The 22203-nt window shown below is 39.3% G+C and overlaps 1 protein-coding gene across 15 annotated transcripts in view; it reads right to left on the reverse strand.

Annotated features, from left to right (window-relative positions):
- MPDZ (multiple PDZ domain crumbs cell polarity complex component) overlaps window positions 1-22203 on the reverse strand; it is a 103415-nt gene that overhangs the window by 47971 nt on the left and 33241 nt on the right. For 14 of the 15 annotated variants that reach the window (XM_048049769.2, XM_048049779.2, XM_048049778.2 and 11 more), the window contains 9 exons: window positions 21854-22049; window positions 20933-21022; window positions 18773-18852; window positions 14121-14267; window positions 13264-13431; window positions 12080-12265; window positions 7179-7388; window positions 4980-5096; window positions 2406-2564 (listed from right to left, as the gene is read on the reverse strand). In XM_048049769.2, coding sequence (XP_047905726.2) covers window positions 2406-2564; window positions 4980-5096; window positions 7179-7388; window positions 12080-12265; window positions 13264-13431; window positions 14121-14267; window positions 18773-18852; window positions 20933-21022; window positions 21854-22049 — 1353 coding nt within the window. The remainder of the gene's footprint in view (window positions 1-2405; window positions 2565-4979; window positions 5097-7178; window positions 7389-12079; window positions 12266-13263; window positions 13432-14120; window positions 14268-18772; window positions 18853-20932; window positions 21023-21853; window positions 22050-22203) is intronic. The other variant, XM_048049780.2, reaches the window with a different exon arrangement.

The raw sequence follows: 22203 nt of genomic DNA on the forward strand, positions 1-22203 counted from the left end.
AGTTACAGAAGTTTAGCAATCAGTACTTATTGCTGGTGTCATTATTCAAAGCATCATTAAAAGGACAAATTTCTTTACATGAAATTTATTTAGATTTCCAAGATCCCAAGGTCTCCCATTTCAAGTATTTTTAAGAAATTTCAACAATCACTAGCTTCTGGAAAAATATCCAAATATTCTCTAGCTCAGCTTTCAAAGTAATTTTAGAAACATGAAGGCCATTAGATATTAAGAAGATATATCAAAGACTAAGAGGTTGGATGTATAGGTTCTTTATCAATATTAGGGAATTTTCTCTTAAATGCAGTAAATGTAGTCACAAGAATTTCTACCTCTATCTGTTTTAGTTTTTATCTGCTGGTCCTATTAAGTTGTCTTCTACTTTTTCATAAAGTGGGGAAAAAAAAACATGATTCTCCAATTTATTTTCTAGTATATATTAAATCAAAATTCACATGATTTCAAGATATTTTGCAACATTTTGTACCAACAGTCAAAATTGTGTTTTTTTTTTTCCTCGTCATTCATGAGGTGCATAGATGCTTGTTTTGTACCTAGACATTATCAAAAAAGGTTCACCTGTAAACAATTGGTTTAAGTAACATCTAAGAAGATAATTGAGCAAGGACTAAATACAGCTAATCTGCATGATGTAATCGATGAAATAATTTCCTATCTTTTGGAGAACAGAACACCAAGACTATAATCTATTTAAATAGGTTTCAAAGAGAGCTGTGACACCTACTTTTAACTATGTTTTGTATTCATTTCCAAATCAGTGGGAATGTATTCATTACAAAGACCCATACAGTGTTCAACATTTACTCCGTATGCCATGCATGTGTATTAAAGTAGCAGTATATGCACATTTTTGATTTGTTTCATTTAAGGAAAGCCAATGCTTTGATTTTTGAAGACAAAATTTCAGGAATTTTTAACAACATCTATGTGGTACCTCTTTAGAGCATTTTGATTAGTTTGACTTAGAATATTTTTTATCACCTATTTTTAAATTGACAGCAAAGGCATTCAGAATCAGCATTTCAACTGCCCTTGTAGTCAGAAATAGCTGAAATACCTCTGCATTCCTTGTTACACCTTTTTTCATTTTTTACTGCATTTCAATTGCTTCTAAAGTTTTCTTTTACCAACCGGTTTCCTTGCTATATTTACTTTGTGAAGCCATTCATAATTGCACAGTGTAAAATATTACTTGTAGAGAACACTCCCTTCGTACTTGTGCATGGAGAAGAACAGTGAAATGTCATGACCATAATGTTTAAAAATGAACAAACAAACAAACAAAAAAACAACAGAAAATAAAGCCATCTTTAAGTCAAAACCAAAAATAACTTAAGGATTCCTAGAGCAGCAACATGAGATATAATGTAAATCTAACCTCTGTCTCATAAAATGCTTCTCAGCATGCAAAATACATAATCTGTTTAAGTAACAATTACGGAGTTAAACAATGCAATCTGTCCCACTGGCACAGCAGAGATGTGCTCTTTTGTGGATTGGGAGAAGCCATTAGAAGATGAATTTAGCTTTCAAACACAATGCCTTGTATGGGCCAAATATATAAGGGATAAACAAAGATACTGTGGCTCAGGCATGAATAAAAAAGCAGAAGCTCCTTTATTGAAGACCACAGATTGCAAACCTGGAAAGAAATGCCTACAATGTTTGGTTCAAAGACGGTGAGTGCTAAGAGAAATGACTCTGAAGACTCTGGATTAGTGAAATAGATCTATAGATTGACAAGATAAAGGATCATAAAAAAGACATGGAGAGAAACAAAGCCAACTTTGATACAATCATAACGGTCTGTGACCAGCAAGAATTAAGATACTGGTCTTTGTAATATGCTTGAGAAATTTAAAAAAGAAATTAGTAGCAATCAGAGGTTTGATATGCTTCATATTTAATTACAGTGTAATTATGAACAATTCATGCAAGAACAAAGTAAACTGATTAACAAGTACTCTAACTACAAAGAAGTAAAAAAGCAAAGCTTAGGATGAAAACGTACTAAATCTAAAATTCTGTAGAATGATGCAGTTATTTTGTGTTACCACTTTTTAATATGCTCTGAAGTAATACCGGTTAAGTTTTTTTTGTAGTTGACTGTTCACCACAGCTTTAACATTACAAGTATCTCACTGTATTATACCTGGCTATACAAAACACAGCCCAAGTTTTCAATCTTCCACCTGTCTCTCTCTTCCACACAGACAACTGCAAGACACCAGCATTATCTTAAATAAAACGGTATTTAATCTGGTAACAAATGGTTGTGCAGATGGAACAAGGACAACATCTAGTAATACTGCTGCATACAGAACACTGAGCCTTTTCACATTCATAAGCAAGTTTTATCATCAATAAAATCATCCTTATTTTACCTTGGGAGTTGACGAGGGAAGGGAGAGGGTGTAGTTCAGCTCATCACTACAGGTGCTGCCATGCAGAGCTAACATTGAAGCCTGGAAGGTGTCACTCTCCGGAGAATACTGAGATTCAAAGGTGGATTCATCCGCTAGATCTGCCTCTCCAGAGTCCACCTAACAACAGAAGCAATTTAATCAGCCAGGCTGTCTGTAACCTTCACACAACGTAAGCCCCAAACACATGTACCTCAGTCGCTACTAACTGACTGACACTTCGCTTTTTTTTCCCGTGTTTTACAGTGAGGTTAAATTTGTACAGCACAGTAGGAAAAACTTCTTCTTCCAGTTACATATTATGTTACTCCATCTTCAGAGATGGCAAGGAACATCTGAATTAAAGTTAGAGTCTGAACTGGAACAAATTGTAGGGCTGAAATAGGCTAGTGCCTCCTAATAGAAATATGAGGTGTTAGCAACTACTATTTTCTTTTACAATAATTCTTTTACAAGAATTAAGGCTGTAAAAATAATGAGCTTCACTTAGTGACATGAAAGAAAAGAAACTGCAACGTTTTCCAAAACATTTATAAAAAGTCAGACGTCACAAATGCTTCTTATAATTTTAAAAATATTTTATATTTCACAAGAAGATTAATACTGAAATTTCTCTTATCTTACATACGAAATAAGATTTTAAAAAGAGTTCCAAACTTGAGCAGTCTTTTTCTTTTTAGGGGTGTTCTTTTTCTTCAGTGAAATATAATACACAAATCTTGAAAATAATTTTCAAATACTAGAATAAAATTAGGTCCTAAAGAACTTAATTCACGGTGCTTCATATTCTATACTTTGACTATAATTTTATCTCCCCTGGCAGAGCTCAAGGAAACATCGTATGCTAACAAAAATGCTCAGTGGAGTTCAGAACCATGACCATACTGTAAACTTATATGAATCAGCTAAGTGTAACCATCCATCTGCAGAGATAGAATCTAAGTGTTATTTTGCAGCTTTTGATGTTAATCACAAAATTAATTCATTCATTGTCAGATGGACAACAACAATAGCAAAAATCTGCAGTGACTTCAAAAGACTGATTCTTTTCTGAGGTACAAATGATCTGTTTTTTATTGTCTCAACCCTAAAGACTTAACATACAGTTTAAACTACTCCTTTGGTGTAACTCACTCTCAGCCCATCTTTTGGAAAATACACATCAGTGATACTGAAGCTAAGCCCTAAATAATGATTGTGTAAAAAGGGGAAAAACTAGAAGAATCTGAGCATTGATTTATCTATTAAAATCAATTCCTTGTGAATGCACTCTGTAAACACATCTTTGACTTGATGATTGCATATTCAGTTTCATATTTTGCATATTTGACAGTCAGTTGACATAGCTGACAACTTTAACCATATAATTATCTGTTATATTCATTATTCTTCAGCTCGGTTTTAATTTTTTTTATATGAATCACACATAGAAGTCAAAATGTTAAGTCCTTAAGATTTAGTCTGATCTTTTCTACACATCTTTAATTAAAGGATATTTTCGATACATAACCTTGTTTCTTCATACTTCTTTCTCCTCTATAAATAGAGTAAGGCAAATCCTATTATGTTGAAATAACTAGCAGTTTAACTACTTCATCAAGATAACAAACTGAAGAAAAAAAAAAGTCTTGTTAAAAAGCACATTATTAAAAACAGCTTGTCATTTGCAAATGTGAAAAAATATCAAACACACTGCAATCAGTAATTCAGAGATTTTTCCTTGGAAGGTTCCATTTCAGGTTTTTGTTTTGTTTAATTTGTTCCTTCAATGAATTAAGTTATGGTGTTTAGTACAAACTGTTTTACCTACTCATATCCCCAGAAAATGGGGGCCAAACAACTTCAACGTAAGTCCCAGATCAGTATGAATAATCGTGAGAAGATGTTTGGATTTTTTTTTTCTGTTTATTTGTTTTAGAGTCCTATTTCCTTTGGCATTTTTCTTCAAATTCTTAATGGTAACTTTTGAGCTATGTAAGGCAGTGAACTTTCGGGTAAGTTACATTCTTGGTACAAGTGAACATACTTTGGCTTGCAAATCTCATAATCACTGATTGATGTTGAAGTTTAAAGAATACTATCAGGAAAAAAGTGCTGGTAGCTTTTGAAGATGGACAGCATTCTTTGTAAGGCTGGCTTACATGCAAAAAGAGTCCCCAAAACTTTTTTCAAGGCAGCTAGGAAAGTAGAGTCATATAATATGAAACACAGGCAAAAAGATTTATTTACCAAATGAGCACGTGAACATTTCTCTACACAAGCTAAGATTTTCAAAGGGATGCACTGTGGATGCAAGGAGACATGGGTGCCCATGATCCTTTGAAAATCTCAGCAAAATTTTTTTTTTTTTTCCCCCATGCAAACAGCCAAAATCTCTAGATGCCAGTTTCTACCATGTGGGAATTCATCTCAGCTATAGTGGATGAGTAACGTGGTGATAGTAAACACTAAAAGATAAGCATGAACAGTGACAAAGCAACCTTTTTCATTATGAAACGCAGACTTAAGAAATCTTTGTTAAGTTGGGCCACTAACCAGAGCTAGATCAGCATGGAAGAGGGCTGCATCAGCTGGCCCCTCCTCCTCAAGTGACTGGGCACTGTAGAAAAAGCAATCTTCCTTAGCAGAGACATAGCCCTCTTCTGGTGAAAGCTGCAGAAAGAACGAAGCTCTGAGTTGGATTGAGTGGCCAGGACACAGGGTGTTCAAAGTGCATTATGTGAGGGAGGTTTAGAGTGGTAAATCAATTCCAAATGCAGCAGAGTTCATTTCAATCACAGTTATACTGTTGAATAGATAAAGAGATGTGGTTTTTTTTTTTTCCAAAATTATCTGAATTGATTCAGCTTCACATGTCACTTTAGATGCTCAAGTAATAAGAAATACTTATCCAGCTATACCACAGAACCTACAGGTTAGTCTAAATTCATTCTCAATTTCTGCTCTTACTAAGCATTTATTAGAACTGCCAGAGCTGCTATGAGGAGACAGAGCCTAACAGTGCAGGCCTACACAACCTCCCAGGCTGCAGAATATTCTTGTTCAAAGGAACACTGAATCCACTGCCTGTATTTTAAGGTGGTGTCTGCCAGGTCTAACAGCCTCAAGAGGACAAAACACAATCCTCACTGCAAATCAGCACCTTTTTCCAACATAATTTGATGTTAGGTTCACTCAGCCAGTATTGCAAAGAAGCCAGTGATTACTCAAAATGCTTACTTAACTGGTAAAATCATACGTGCCATATTAAAGTAGAAATACAGAATGTTTACAAAATTCCAGGAACAGAGACAGAACAACCATGAACGTTCTCTTTCAGAATGCCTTTTTAAGTAAGACAATGTTGATTTGCAAGACATTTTAGTGTGTGACACACAGTCTCCCCTATAAAAATAAATCTCACAAAGAAAGTTTAAAAAGTACCTCTTTACTATGAGAAGGAAAGTTTCTATGAACTTAAACATTAGCCATTCCCTCCTACCCACTTCACATGCACTGAAAATGAAAATTTGGTATCTGCATCCACAAGGATTACAAGATTGTCATTGTGTAAAAAGCAAAAATGAACTGAAAAAAATCACTTGGCCTTACAAATACAGCGAGACTGATCTTTCTACATATAATCTCGATGGCATTCTACTGATTTGAATTTATAGACAACAGGGACACTAGTCCATGCTCCCACTTTGCAAGGGATAATTCAGGAAGATACTCTCAGTGGTAGCTGTGAGGTAGATTTTTTTTAAATTCACTGACCTGAGATGTCACTAAGGAAGTATACAGAGTTTAGAAATCACAGGAATCTTTCATTAGTTGTATCCTTACATAATCTTGAAATTGATGTTTATTGTACTGGCCAATCCCCTATATTCTCCTTTATTTGTAAATCATGACACTTCCAGATGCAAGAGAAAGAAATGTGGAACAGACGTTGTGCAAATAAGCGCTCTTACCAGCCCTCAGAATGCAGAGTACATTATTAAAATATAACCATACGGATGCAGAACTGCACAGCATCCATACTGACACAATATCTCCATAACCCTAGGTCTTCTATATCTGGAGTTCTTTGTTACCACTGAAAAAGACAACATACAATCCAAATCTTAAGGTTAATAATCTCCCTCTTAAAATTTGTTAGGTATTTTTGCCCCAGAATGGCTAAAGGAACGCAGTTATTCAACCTCATTCTTCTAATTGCTAGAGACTCCTTTCTAAAATCAAGCCCAGAATTATTTATGGCTGTACCACAATAACCAGCAGGTGCTGAGATACCTTGAGTCTATTTACCATTCTTTAAATTAAGTACGTAGTCTGTATATTAAGACTGCATACGTGCTATACCTATAGCAGACCAGATCTTATGAAGTAGTGCAGTAGGCAAATTCCAAAACATAAAACTGTCTTTATGTCACCACCTTGCACATTCAGAAAATCTTGTAACATGTACAAAATTATGTCTAGCACCTTGCAGCCCTGAAAGTCTGTGCTGGTTGTAAGATGCTTCGCTGTTTCTCTGCTAGGAGACCGGCGTGCTAGGTCCTGAAATCACCACACCTGTCACACACTACGCAGGCCATTCCTGCATGCAAGGAATCTCATACATATAGTCTTCTGGATTTCGTGTGTCACCTGACTGTATTCCAAAGCACAGAAAGTGTACACAGAAGTCAGGATCATTATGTATCAGCTTAAATGACATGAAAATTATCCACAGCACTCCCAGATCCTTACAGGCAGTGGTTTGGCAACTCCTATTTTAACTGTTCCTGTTGGGGCTCCTTTCAGTGCTTGCACTGCTTCCTCCAGGCTGCCATTTTCCAGGTTGATATCATTGACAAACATAAGCCGATCTCCAGGAAGAAGTCTGCCATCTTGCTCAGCCACACCACCGGGAACTAATGAGCGAATTACAATTACAGTGTTTGCTGGGTCGACAGGATCCTAATTGAGTAAAAGGAAGAGAGACATTTCATTTTATTTACTCTATCTTGGTAGGCTTATTTTATGCATCTACTTTTAATGACTCACAACACAGCCCTGCTCCAGATGAACACTCAGCAGGAACGCATAACCCTGTCCATACAGCTGTACATTTATTTTTCCTTCTGTTTTCCATTCCTAAATGTGAAAATCTTTTCTAGGTGATGTTCCATCACAAATCTCCAGCATAAAACACTGTTAAATTGCTGAGTGCAGTATGTACTGTAATAAGTAACCACACCAAAAAATGTAAATACTTCCTACTGCTATGACACTGTGCAGACCTCATCCTCTCTTACACTTAGCTCTTTGTGAATAGACATGGACAGTTCAGACAGGGGAAAGAAACAATCTCTAGTGGAACAAACAGCTTATTTCAAGAATTACCATGTACTTCATGGCACCAGATCTTGCTCAGCTGGGAAAGCACATTTAAAGAGTAAAGTTCTTGTGTGTGCCTAATCAAATGCTTTACAAGACAGGAACATACCAACAGAGCAACAAGGCACAACAAAGTCATTTTCCTTTCAAAAAGAAAACCATTTTCAAATCTGCATCCTGTAATGCACTGATATTTTTATAAATAAGCTAACATCAAGCTCTATGAACAGGAAAGTATAATTCTTTTGTAACAATCATAACAGATACACCGACTTGCATAACTCTTATAGAAATTACATTCACAAGGAAGATCATTAGATGTTAATGCTTCCAACACATGGCAATTCGCTTGTGTGCATGCACAGAAAAATATGAGACATACATAATAATGTATCAGCTTTACTGACAGCAAAGGAAAGAGAAAAGCAAACATCTACAAACTGGAAAGCAACTGTAACAATTTGCCATGCCAAAATGTACATCTGAAAGGATGCATATCATAAAGGCAGCAACCAAAATCGCAGGAATTAGAGACCGCTGAAAGGTAATGTGAGAGAGAGGGGTTGAGAGAGGGAGTGGAGGAGAGAAGACCCTTAACACATCAGGGCAATTAATGCAATAAAGAGAATGCCATGAGGAAACAAAACTTTACAAGTTGAAATATAGCTAGCATTGCTGGACATTGTGCTTGGACCTGAATACTTTCCTCACTATTTTAACAAGTATTTTTACTGCTATTTGAGATGATACTGCATGACATATTTTTTGAAAAAAACCACCTTTCTAGTGTATGTGATTCTTATGTCCCCCAGAGTCTTCCCTGGGGTAAGGAATAATGTACTCTTACCACAGGCCTGCCATTGTATAAAACATCAGAAATACAAAATTAACCTTCACTTTAGTCACTGTCCATGGAAAATTAATTAAAAATTGGATGGAAAAAGCAAAACACAAGCATAAATCTTACTGTAAACTTCGTTTATTGTTCACAGTCTTAGATGAAAATAGAACTTTTAGAAACAAACTGAAATGTTTTAACCCCATCTCAAAGGTGAGAACACAGGACACAACCATTATAATATCCCCCCCACAAAAAGGATAAGTAAGTTTCTGAACGCTTCCTGTAGGCCTGTAGGATATAACCAAACTCACAGTTGTAAAACATACACAACAATTTAAGGTATTTCCAACAACTCTTAATAAACAAAATGTTTTAAATAACCACATACACAACCACATTTTGTGTCTACACTTCAGAAAAAGGCAAAGCAAAAATATGCTTTAGTTTGTGCTGATACGGACTCCAAATACTCAGGCTCAGCTATAGTGTCTCATTTAAGAGCATTAAGAGTAACACATTAAATCATAACTGCTGTTTCATAAAATGAGTACTTGACTATACCTATATCCTTCAGATTAAGGCCCGTTTGGACACCTACCTGGGCAACCTGCTCTAGGGAAACTGCTTTGGGAGGGGGGTTGGACACGATGATCTCTCCAGGTCCCTTCCAACCCCTACAATTCTGTGATTCTGTGATTACTAAACTACTCTGCTCTTCACAGTTATCAGCGTGCAAATGCAAAAAATACCTCTGGGGCATAGATTATTTCTAAGCAACGCACCATGGGAATAACTTCCACCTGCAAGAGACCTCCAGATGCAAAGTACAATGTGTACACCCCTTAGGGAAATGATCCAGCAAAGACCTGCTAGACCACCAAACACTCAGGCAAAAACTTGTGCTGACCGGAGGGAAAGTTACTTGACTTTGATCAGAGATTAAAAAATATCCACTGTGACAACTGGAAACACAGGAGGAACATTTGTTGTATCCTGACCGAGCGGAGGCAGGAGACAGGCACTCAGCTGCTCTGACACAGGGACACAACATGAATGACACCTTGAGATGTCCGGGAATTTTCAAGTCAAACACAAAATGAATGAGAATGTCTAGGCACGTCCTAGGTAGCAGCTAAGCAAGGGATTTCAGAATTACAGTTCTGGATTTTGATAAATCCTGCTTTAAGAATGTAAGTCCTTTATTGGATCTTTCTCTTAGCAAGGGCACCCTCACTGCAGGTGCAAAATACATGGCAAGATGCCTGAACATTCTAAGATGCGTACATCATTCATTATACCTGAGGCACTAGAGGTTCAGCTTTCCCAAGAGACTAGTGTTTTACTGATTACTTATTTTTCTGGACAAGTAAAATCACTACCATGAGAACCTGTAAAATCACAGAATCATAGAATGGTTTTGGTTGAAAGGGACCTTTAAAGATCATTTAGTTCCAACCCCCCTGCCACGGGCAGGGACTTCTTTCGCTAGAACAAATTTCCCAAAGCCCCATCCAACCCAACATTGTACACTTACAATAATGAGGTATCCATAGCTTCTTTGGGCAACCTGTCTCACCACCATCATGGAAAAATCTCTTCCTTATATCCAGTCTAAATCTACCCTCTTTCAGTTCTTTTTAGAACCTGGGATGCAACTGACCAGGTCCTGTGGTCTTGCGTATGTTCAGGTTCCTCAGGTAGTCTCAAACCTGATCTCTTACAATACCTAGGTCTCCCTGCCCCTCTCCGCCCCCCTCCCCCAAGTCCTTGCCTTGAGGTTCGGGGACTTGAGAGATGTGGAAGGAGTGATTTACCAGAGAAAATGAGGAAAAAAAAAATGTTAAGCACCTCAGTCTTCTTCATGTTAGTTGTCACTAATTCTCCCATCTGTACCAGGGGGCAAATTCTCTATAATTACCTTTTTCTGGCTAATGTAGCTGTAGAAGCCTTTCTTATCATACTTCACACTCCTTGCCAAATTCAACTCCAACTCTGCATTAGTTTTCCCGATCCTATTCCTACATATCCAGGCAGTGTCCCAGTATTCTTCCCAGGATACAGGCCTCTGGCTCCACTGCCTATGCATTTATTTCTTTCACTTTCATTTGACCAGGACGGTCTTTACTCAGCCATACTGGTCTCCTGCCCTCCTTGCCTGATTTCTTACACATAAGAATCAAGACCTCTTGTCCTTAGAGAACTGCCAGCCCTGTTCTCCACCTCAATCCTTGAGGGCAGTTTCCTCACCATGGAGTCCCATCCACTAATTCCTCAAACAACTCGAAGTTCACTCTCCTAAAATTCAGGGTCTTGATTTTACTCTTCACCTGGCCCACATCCCTCAGGATCATGAATTCCACCAGGGCATGGTCACCGCACCCCAGGCTACCTTGATCTCTCTAATTAGTTTATTTGCATTGGTAAGCAACAGGTCTCTTAATGCTACTCCTCTGATTAGCCTATCTACCTCCTGCATTAAGAATTTATCCAAAAGTCTCCTGAACTGCTTACAGCTTGCTGTGTTGCTTTTCTAGTAGATGTCAGGGTGACCAAAGTACTCCAGCAGGATTATAGCCTGCAAGCACAACACTTCCTGTAGTTGAAGCAAGCATGCTTCTTCAACAGGTTACCCTTGTTAAGGTGGCTTGCAGCAAACTCCAAACACGAGGCTTCTTTTGTTGGCTTTCCCTCTAATTTTTACCCATAACCTCTCAAATTGCTCATCACTGTTTTTCAAAGTCAGCTCTGTGCAGTCAATCCTTTTTTTTTTTTTTACCAAACCAAACAAACAAACAAACAAAAAGCCACAGAGGGCACCCCTCCCCCTCCTTGCGAGTCCCTTCTGAGCAGTTTATAGCCATCAACCACAGCATTCCTATGACATGATTCATCCCACCAAGTTCAAGTCACAGTGATTATAAGTGATCAAAGCTTTCTAACTGCATGGTGGCTTCCAGCTCCTCCTGTTTTTCACCCACACTGTGTGCACTGGTATAGAGGCGCTTCAGTTGGGCTATTGGCTGTGCAATCTTTTAAGATGAATACACCTTAATTCCTTTGAGGCATTTCAAACGTTTTCCTGTTGGTTTCTAATACATGAGCAACTCCTGGTTCTTCTTTATTACTCGAAACCGAATCCCTTTCCCTCTTTGTCTAGTTTAAAGCTGCCCTCAAAGTCTGGACAGCTTGTTGGGAAAGACCCTTTTGCCAGACTTGGCCACACGAATCCCATCATTATTCTTAACACAGTAAGAGAAATAAGTAATGTAGCTAGCGGGATGCCTGCCAGTAGCGACATCCGTTCAGCTTTACTACATTGCCTGGTTTCCACTAACATTTACCACTAAAATACTTACTTAGATCATATTGCAAGATCTAAACAATACAAAGTATTGAGTTTCCTACTCAAGGAAAGGAGTACAGAAGTTACCTGGTAGTCCAGTATGCTAAATCCAAGACCCATACTCCCCTTCTCCAGGTCAATGTGCTGTACTTCTGTTTCCCACATTGCCAAAGAAGAGCTCTGCACCTCTTCCACACTCTGAGATTCATCAGCCATTTCCAGAGTTGTTCCCTCTGTGTCTGAGGAGCCAATGAAACCAAGTTCGACATGAGCCTGGGAAAAAACAGTGTATTTTCACCAACTCCATAGAATGTAAATGTTTGTGAATTTGTAGAGACTAAATTCTGTTCACAAAAAGAAAGATAAAAACTAAGTGGTGTTTCTCTAAACATGAAAAAAGTGCAAACAGTTAACAAAATTATGTTAAGTCTAGCACAGAATTCACATATTCTTGTAACAAAATATCTATGATGCAAGTATATGAAAACACTCCTTGGAGACAGTATTTACAAAGCAGAATTTCCATCAAACTAAAAAGTTCAGAAAGCCTCATTAGTGTATGTATCAAAATATAAAGGAAATATCTGTTATTAAATGGTATGTCTAAAAATGCCTTGATCTAAATATAGTAGCACTGACAGGAGTCAGAATGTTTGAAAAAGGAGGACACAGACAAATACAGACGTATGTACATACACACAAGTGTACGTGTTTTTTTCTCTTCCCTTAGTTTCATAGCAAAGCTTAGCAACAGTAAACTCAATTCTGTGTCTTGCCCAGAAGTCAGAACTGAGCTTATTTTCATACAAATGCTATTTTTTTCTTACACTGTAGGCCATTTCTACATGTTTATCACATCAGACAGCCCAGAGCTTCGAACTTGGGAGTGACAGAAGTTTGTCTGTCAGGGAGTGCATGCTCAGGCTTGCTCAACTCAAACCCAGAAACCTAGCTTCAAACGTAGATGAAATATAAAGATTCTAAAGACAATGCAGTTCAATTTGCTATACCCCCACAGCCCACATGCAGAACAAAAATCAGGTATTTGGGTACCGTGTCTCCAATTTTTCCCTACCAGTATGTTTATCTTCTGGTTGGCCTAAAGTACAGTTGATGAATACAATTTGTCTTTTCCTACTTATTTGGTTCCAAGTCCTAAAATATTAAAAGAGACTTCTCATCTTGTACAAGATCTTTACATGTTTTTCCTCAAGGAAACAGTCATTGTCTTAGTAATTTTTATTAAAAAATACATATATACATACATATACCTTTTCTGTGAGCTGAACCTCAGAGAGACTTAGACCATCCAGTACTTCTGGGTGACTGATAGGGGGAGCCACTGGACGACAGCATACCATTGTCACCTTAATTGGCAGTTCTTTCAAGATATTCACCACATCCTTGTGGTTTTCTCCAAGCAAAGAGATCTCATTCACCTCAAGAATGAAAGAATGCACAGTGTTTATAAGAAGAATAATGAATAAAAATGAAAAAAGAAACAAAAAAACCACTAATTGTCTGATTTTTATGAAAACATTAATAGATTTTCAGCCCTCCGCTTCTACTCAATTTGGTGCTCAGAATCAGCACAAGGATATGTTTTGAGCTGAATGGAGAGTCTCATAAATTACACGATGCCATCTTACTAAACACCTTAGAAACCCGGTGTAAAATTCAGAATATACAAATATGAAAACAAACAACACTAGCAGATTTGCATAGGAACTGGCATATTAAGCATGAAAACAGATAAAACATGTAGATTTCTTGCATTCATGTGAACGAAACTCACATCCTAATTCTAAGAAAACAATTTAGAAAAGTAACCAGGTGTTTATTCCCTTCACTGTATAGGGGTATTTCTAGATGCTTTTGCGGGGTATTCTTTTATCGTGACTTTCAATTGTATCTGAAGTATCAGCTATGAGCTGAGAAATGCATCTGTGCAGATGCAGTCACATAAATATGTGTAAGCACACATGAACAGCATGCACAAACACTTCCAGTAATGAGTGGTATGCTGTTAAGATATCCTACATTCCCAAAGTTGTAACCTCTGAGACGCAAGTCACTTCTCAAGAATTCTACTGAAAGCAGACTAAAATAGAGCTGAACTTTTTCTTACTTCCAGAAGCTCATCTCCACTAAACAGCTTGCCACTTCGTCCAACTGGCCCTTCTGGTAGGATAGATCTGATAAAATGATGCCCCACTGTAGCTTCAAGGCTTATCCCTAGCCCGCTGCTTTCGCTGAATTTGCTAACTACAGCCACCTAAAACAGATTTAAAAACAAAGTTACTTTTGACATATTGAAAGCCATATCTGCTACCTCCAGATTCAATTTACATACAGTGAGGCGACAATTCCTGTAGGGAGAAACTAGAAATACTGACGTGTAATGCAGACTTAAAACTGCAAACAAACGTGTCAAGTTACTAATTTAAGTTTTTCAGTAACACAGTAAAATAACAGCAGCAGCTTAAAAGAAAGAATCCAACTTCCCAACAGGATGACAAGCACTGAGAGGATAAAATAAATAGCAGATAAAAACTAAAATCTACAGGCCACATTCAGTGTAACCTACACAATCACTAGTTATTAAGACTATCCTGGAAAGGAAACTATCACTGTGGATTCACATAGTGTCCTCCAGGAACCATGACAGACAACAAAAAAACCATATGTGAAATAACATGACTATGTTGCCCCGTGTGTGGATAAAGAAAGATATCAAAAGGAACTTCAGGGGATTGGGGCAGTTACTGGACAGAGTGAATGTGCAGGTGGTGTTTTCCTCTATCCCTTCAGTGGTGGGGAGGGATACTGAGCACACCTGGAAGGCCCAGCTGATCAATATGTGGCTGAGAGGCTAGTACAGTCGCAGGAATTTTGTGTTTTGTTTTTTTTTAATCATGGGGAGGTTTACTTGGCACTTGGCCGGACAGCTGCCGATGTGTCCTACCTGTCTCACAGGGAGAAACTGACTCTAGCCTGGGAGCTGGCAGCGCTCATCAAGAGGGCTTTAAACTAGGTACAAAGGGGGGCTCAGGGGGAAATAAGACTCGATAGAGATGAGCCTGGGGGAGCAGTCTGGGTTGGGGGTGAGGGCAACTGTGCAACTGAAATCCATCTCCATCAGTGGTGGTCGGGAGCCTTCTTGGGCAGAGTGACCATTCCATGATAGAGTTCTCTATTCTTGATGAAGTCAGGAGAGGGGGGTCAGTACCTTGGACTTCCAGAGGGCAGACTTTGAATTGTTCAGAACACTGGTAGGGAGGGTCCCTTGGGAATCAGTCCTGAAGGGCAGAGGGGTCCAGGAAGGCTGGACGCTCCTCAAGAACTAAGTCTTACAGGCACAGGAGCAGGCTGTTCCCATGTGCCATAAGATGTGCCAGTGGGGAAGAAGACCGGCATGGCTGAACAGGGAACTTTTGCTGAGTGTCCACGAGAAAAAGAGAGTTTTTGTCCAGTGGAAAAAGGGACAGGCAAGTCCAGGAGAGTACAAGGAAGCTGCCAGCATATGCAGAAAAAAAATGAGGATGGCCAAAGCCCAGTATGAGCTCAACCTGGCCACTACGGTCAGCGATAATAGAAAATGTTTTTATAAATATATTAATGACAAGAGGAGGGCCAAAGAGGATCTCCATTCTTTACTGGACGCAGGGGGGAACATGACTACTGAGGATAAGGAAAAGGCTGAGGTTCTTAACGCCTTCTTTGCATCTGTCTTTACTAGCTAGACCACTTATCCTTGGAATACTCAGCCTCCTGACCTGTAAGTCTGGGATGGGGAGCAGAAGAACCCCCCACAGTTCAGGTGGAAACAGAGACCTGCTGCTCCGCCTGGACTGTCACAAGTCCATGGGGCCAGATGGGATCCACCTGAGGGTGCTGAGGGAGCTAGTAGATGTGATTGCTGGGCCACTTTCCATCATCCATCAGCAGTCTCGGTCATTCAGGGAAGTCACTAGAGACTTGCTAACGTGATGCCCATCTATTAGAAGGGTCAGAAGGAGGACCTGCGGAACTACAGGCCTATCAGCCTGACCTCGGTGCCAGGAAAGGTGATGAAACAGGTCATCTTGTATGCAATCACGCAGTGTATGAGGGACCACTGAAGGCTCAGGCCCAGTCAGCATGGGTTCATGAAAGGCAAGTCCTGCCTGACCAACCTCATCTCCTTCTATGACTAGGTGACCCACCTGGTGGATGAGGGAAAGGCTGTTGATGTACCTAGACTTCAGCAAGGCCTTTGACACGGTCTCCAACAGTATTCTCCTGGAGAAGCTGGCAGCCCATGGCTTGGACAGAGACGCTCTTTGCTGGGTTAAAAACTAGCTGGAGGGCTGGGCCCAGAGAGGGGTGGTGAATGGAGTGAAATACAGCTGGTGACCAATCACCAGTGGTGTTCCCCAGGGGTCAGTGTTGGGGCCCATCCTCTTTAACATTTTTATTGATGACTTGGATGAGGGAACTGAGTGCACCCTCCGTGAGTTAGCAGATGACACCAAGTTTGGGGGGAAATATCAATTTGCTGGAAGGTAGGAAGGACCTGGACAGGATGGGTTGGTGGTGGTTTTACCCTGCTAGGCAGCTGAACTCTACCACAACCCCTCTCTCACTCCCCCTCTTCAGAAGAGGAGGGGAAGAAGAAAAGGAAAGAAACAATTCACAGGCTGAGATAAGGATAATTTAATTAAAAGAAAATATAATTAATAAGGAAAAAATATTATTAAATTATTTAACTAAAGGGAAAAAGGAAGAGACGAAAAAAACAACAAGCAAAGGCTATGTGGAAGTGCAGAGGAAAGAAATTACTCTCTACTTCCCACAACAAGCGATGCTTGACCACATCCTTGAAGCAGGGCCTCAACGCACATAGCTGTTGTTTGGGAGGACAGATTTTTCACAACGAGAGCCCGCCCCTGCCTTCTTTTTCCTTTTTCCACATTTATTGTGGAGTGTGACATCATATGGTATGCAATGTCCCTTTGCTTGGTTTAGGTCAGCTGCCCTGGTGATGTTCCTTCCTCACCTCTTGCCCACACCCATCCTGCTGGCTCTGGGGAGGGTTGGGGGAATCCTGATGCGGTGCTAGTATTGCTCAGCAGTAGACACAATACTGGTGCGATCCCAGTGCTGTTCTAGCTCCAAGTGCAGAGCACAGCACTGTATGGGCTGCTGCAGGGAAGGTTAACTCCATCCCAGCCAGACCCAGTACAGGGTCAGTAGGCAGAGGCCAATGTGATGAGGTTCAACATGGCTAAGTGCCAGGTCCTGCACTTTGGCCACAACAACCCCATGCAGTGCTACAGGCCTGGGGCAGAGTGGCTGGAAAGCTGTGCAGAGGAGAAGGATCTGGGGGTGTTGGTCGATGCTTGCCTGCACATGAGCCAGCAGTGTGGAAGGTGGCCAAGAAGGCCAACGGCATCCTGGCTTGTGTCAGGAATAGCGTAACTAGCAGGACCAGGGAGGTGATCGTCCCCCTGTACTCATCTCTGAGTGAGGCCGCACCTCGAGTACTGTGTTCAGTTTTGGGCCCCTCACTACAAGAAGGACATCGAGGCCCTGGAGCGTGTCCAGAGAAGGGCTATGGAGCTGGTGAAGGGCCCGGAACACAAGTCCTATGAGGAGCGGCTGAGGGAACTGGGGTTGTTTAGTCTGGAGAAGAGGAGGCTCAGGGGAAACCTTTTTGTTCTCTACATCTGAAAGGAAAGTGTTGGGAACTGGACGTCAGCCTCTTCTCACAGGTAACTAGTGATAGGACTAGAGGGAATGGCCTCAATTTGTGCCAGGGGAGGTTTAGGATGGAAATTAGGAGACATTTCTTCCCAGAAAGCGCAGTCAGGCATTGGAACGGGTTGCCCAGGGAGGTACTGGAGTCACCGTCCCTGGGGGTGTTCAAGGAGAGGTTGGACCTGGTGCTTAGGGACATGGTTTAGTGGGTGACAGTGGTAGCAGGGTGATGGTTGGACCAGCTGATCTTACAGGGCTTTTACAACCTTAATGATTCTATGATTCTACAATTCAGATTCTGGGGCAAGAACAACTAGAAAAACCTTTTAAGTACATAAATAGAAACACACCCAATAAAATATGATCCATGCCAAACATGGAAGAGGCTCTGCATGCTCAAATTTGCATTTTTGTAAAAACAGGACAAATGTCTGGATCAGGGTAGAGTGAGGTAAAAACTGAAACTTTAATCACTTATAGATATTTACATATTCAAGTGGGAAGTGTATGTGACAATAATATCTAATTGTACATACTTTTGCACAGACTAAAACTTTGGCATATAATTTTGAAATAAAGTCCTAAACTCAGATACTGCTTTACAGCTGTATCTACAGAAAATGTCCCATGTACTATTTCTATTGCTGTATCAAACAATTCATTCAGTATGCAGAATGGGTAAGAGATTTCAGGCACTAGCTTGAAATTCTGGCTAATCAAGGGAGCTTTGAAGTTTACCTTAAATATTACTTTTTCTCTAATACACACTTATCCCCATGAAGGCAGGAAATCTGTAAAATAATATCCAAAGACGCCGTAACCTAAGACAGTTGTGATTATTTTACCAGAATCACTACAGAAAAACATGATAAATTTTGCATATGGGTATAATGTAAAAGCCTCCCAACAGATTAAGGAGTATATATATTATCTTTATAAATAAATAAACAAATATAATATACACATATTTTTATCTGTATGCTAGCAACATAATACGTGGACCAATTAAAGGACACTTGATAATAATCACAGTTTACTTACCACTATTTCATAATTTGAACCCATAATCCTCTGCCACTTTGCCTTTGTAGCCGCTTCTTCTGTAGTAGTTAGCTGAAAATCTAGAAGTTATGTCTGAGATTACTATGACAAAAAATAAAATGTTCTGTCTAACCCTATCTCTGGTAAAGTTTAAGCACCACACAAGATTACACAATCACTCCATGATGCTAACACTCCTATATATGACTAAAAATTTGACATATTCTTTCTCACTGGGTTTACGCTTACCAGTAGAAAAACCTGCAAAATCGTATTAGATCTCAGCCCCCGAAGCTAACTGTATTTTGAAAGAAATGAAGTTCAGTCAAGAAGTCTGTCTTAAAGGACTGGGAAGAAAGGACAGATTTAAACCATCCTCAGTGTTGAGTGACGTTAATGCAACCTTACATGAGAAAGGATTGAAGTGGGCATGAAATAAAGAAATTACATAGATGCCCCTCACATCTGTTAAATTAGACTGGTGGGCTGATCAGACTGATTCAGTGGGACGGCTGAAATATTTACAGATGCAATACTGAATCCTGCTGCTTTTGGACAGAACCTACATTTTACAAAGAGTATCCAAAATGGAGTAAGTTTCTAAACAAAATGTGGAGATTTTATATTTTCAAAACTCAGTGTATGACCATAAAAGATCTTTTAAACCTGTAGGCCCTAGAGGGCAGTGGAAGAACATAAGCTGTAGCTCCTTTTAAAAAAAAAAAAAAATCAAAAAAATTAGATTCAGATAGATGCACGCATATAATAAGCAATAACTAGCAGCTGAAGAGCTGCAATGAAATTCCTGTTGGAATGGAAGGAGGGGAGAAAAGTCATGATGCTGTGAAAAATACAGTGACAAGCTAGGCAGCAAACTTCAGCAGCTCTTAATTTGATTGAATGTTTATCTGCAATCTGAATAAAACAGAGAAATGATTTTCTCCTGCTCACTTTTCCCTCATTCAAACCGTTTATATTTTAAGGCAGGAAATAAACAAACGGAAGGAACAGTATTTAGATAAAACAGCACAGCAAATTTACTGGAACCCTATATATTTAAGGTCTGCAGTCCATGCTGTGCATACAGCAAGTATCAAAATAAACTCTTTGTATCTAAATGCTAATCATAGACAAAGACTAAAATCTTTATTCAAAGATTAAGTTCTGAACTCCCACTGATTTTCTGTAAGAATTTAAGGTGACTAACAGCCTCAGACAGTGTCATAAATCCAGACATCGCTCAGAAACATTAAAAATAAAGCCAGCTGCTTAGGTGCTGTGCAGCATTCAAATATGACAGTACTTCCTCAAAAGCAGAGACCCTGCAGTATCTGAAGGGAAGGTATTAAAAACAAAGTTTTCAGCTATCTAGAATAATGGAAAGCAGTATTTATGAAAAGATACACCAAAAAGATACCTATTAGATCACACGGATGCTTTTCAGCTTCTCTAGCTATGGAAGCAAGGAGATATTAGAAAACACATCACATGCTGTCTCAGTGTGGAAAATATACGTCCACATTGGACATTTGAAATGAGGCAAAATGCCCTAACATCTCAAGGGGAAAAGGAAATACCCATTACAAAATAATAACTTCCATAAAAGACATGGGAAAGTCAGAGCATGTCAGTGCTCCAGAATTGTCTGAATTTCTAACGCTAACAGAAAACACAGACTGAAATGAATGCAAGCTAGGGAATTTGTGAGAGAGAAACTTATCACAAAAGATAAAAGTCCTCAAACCTTAGCTAGATAGCTGCAAGGAATTGGAAAGATAGGGCATGTTGAGTTAGAAAGAGAAGGCATATAGGGGAATAAGGAGGCCAAAAGGTTTAATGAAAAAGTTCAAGTGGAAATACACAACTACAATAAAAAGAAACATGAGCATGTAGAAAGCAGAATGCTTTATGTGACATCTTTTGACAAATAAATGCAATTGTTTTCAGACATACACAGTAGTAGTGAAAGACAGTATTTGACTTACAGCACTCAGGAGTACACACACAGTACACACTTTCATGTATGATTACTTCCACTTTCTAGTTGTAGATCTTCAGTTGCATAGCACACAGATGACAGAAAGGCACACAAAACAATTGACCTTTGCGTAAGCACAGCAAAGTGCATTTTCACAGAATAAAATATTAAACACTGTGAACCTGTTTCTTGTTGTTTAATGTCCTCTCCAATGTTTACTGCACTGGGACTGCATGGCAATGATGGAGATCCCTGTTCTGTTTCATTGTTATCTGGAAAAAGAAGAAAAAAGAACTTTCAGCTATTTTATGCATTGCCATTTTCACCAACTTCAGAGGCATGTCTCAGAGCACTGAGACAATGTCATACAGGGAACACGTTAGTACATCTTTCAAAATCTTATGCAAATTAAGGATTATGCCTTAATCTACGAGCTGTAATATATGTTATGGACTGGTATCAGCAGACATAAGTAGCTGAATAGGTCTGTGTATCATCCAGCCTCCATGTAGATATTCTTTCAAGATCTGGCACATATACTTCAAGATGTGCACAGTTAAGATTAAGCTTCACTAATTGGATCTCATCAGCAGCAAAACTAATATTCGCCATGGCTTCTGAACTTTGTACACAAAAGTAATAAATACCCCGTCAGATTATTAATAACCTCTACATATAACCCATTCCTCTCATACCGCCACCTCGTGACACAGACATGTAAGAGTAAAAGGAACTGAGACTTGCTTTTCCCAACATGGAGGATATCTCTTTGCCTGCTCTTCAATGCCACTATCGCCCTTCAGCACTAATAAAATACTCACTGCCTGCTTACCATTCAAAGACCTGCAGGATTAAAGTCTTGAAGGAATTCAGCCAAGAGTGCAGTGCAGAGCTTTCAAGGTTTACTTTGAAAATGTAGAAAATAATACTACTGTTTCTAAAAGATTAATCAAACCACAGTAGACCAAATTCTCCCCTCATGTACAGCAGCTCTGCCATCAGGAATAACTATCCAGGATGAAACTGACCAATTTTATTTCTAGTTTGTCATTAAAAAGAAAAATATTTCAAGTCAAATTTAAAGCAAAGCCAGATTTAATTACCTTTGGCTGTGCCACCATCCATTGTTTGTAACAGTAAGTCCCTTTCAACAGCAGCACTGAACTCCTCCTGGGGCTGAGTATGATTTTCCTGCTTAAGCCCTCTTCTGATCAAAGTGAGCCGAACTGTTTGTCCTGTATGTCGCAAAACATCAACTGCTTGCTGGTTAGTAAAACCCTGAAGATTCGTTCCATCCACCTGCAGGATTAAGTACCTTATTAGCCAGCAAGACAACAACCAGAAAAGTAAAAAAATTAATGTCCAGGGCAAAGTAATGTCATGATAGTACAGCATCTGTAAGAGCAAAAAGCAAGTGGAAGGACAAGAACAAAGACGTGATGTTCGGCACACC

This window comes from Anser cygnoides, chromosome Z (assembly GCF_040182565.1).
Source record: "Anser cygnoides isolate HZ-2024a breed goose chromosome Z, Taihu_goose_T2T_genome, whole genome shotgun sequence".
Classification (NCBI taxonomy): domain Eukaryota; kingdom Metazoa; phylum Chordata; class Aves; order Anseriformes; family Anatidae; genus Anser; species Anser cygnoides.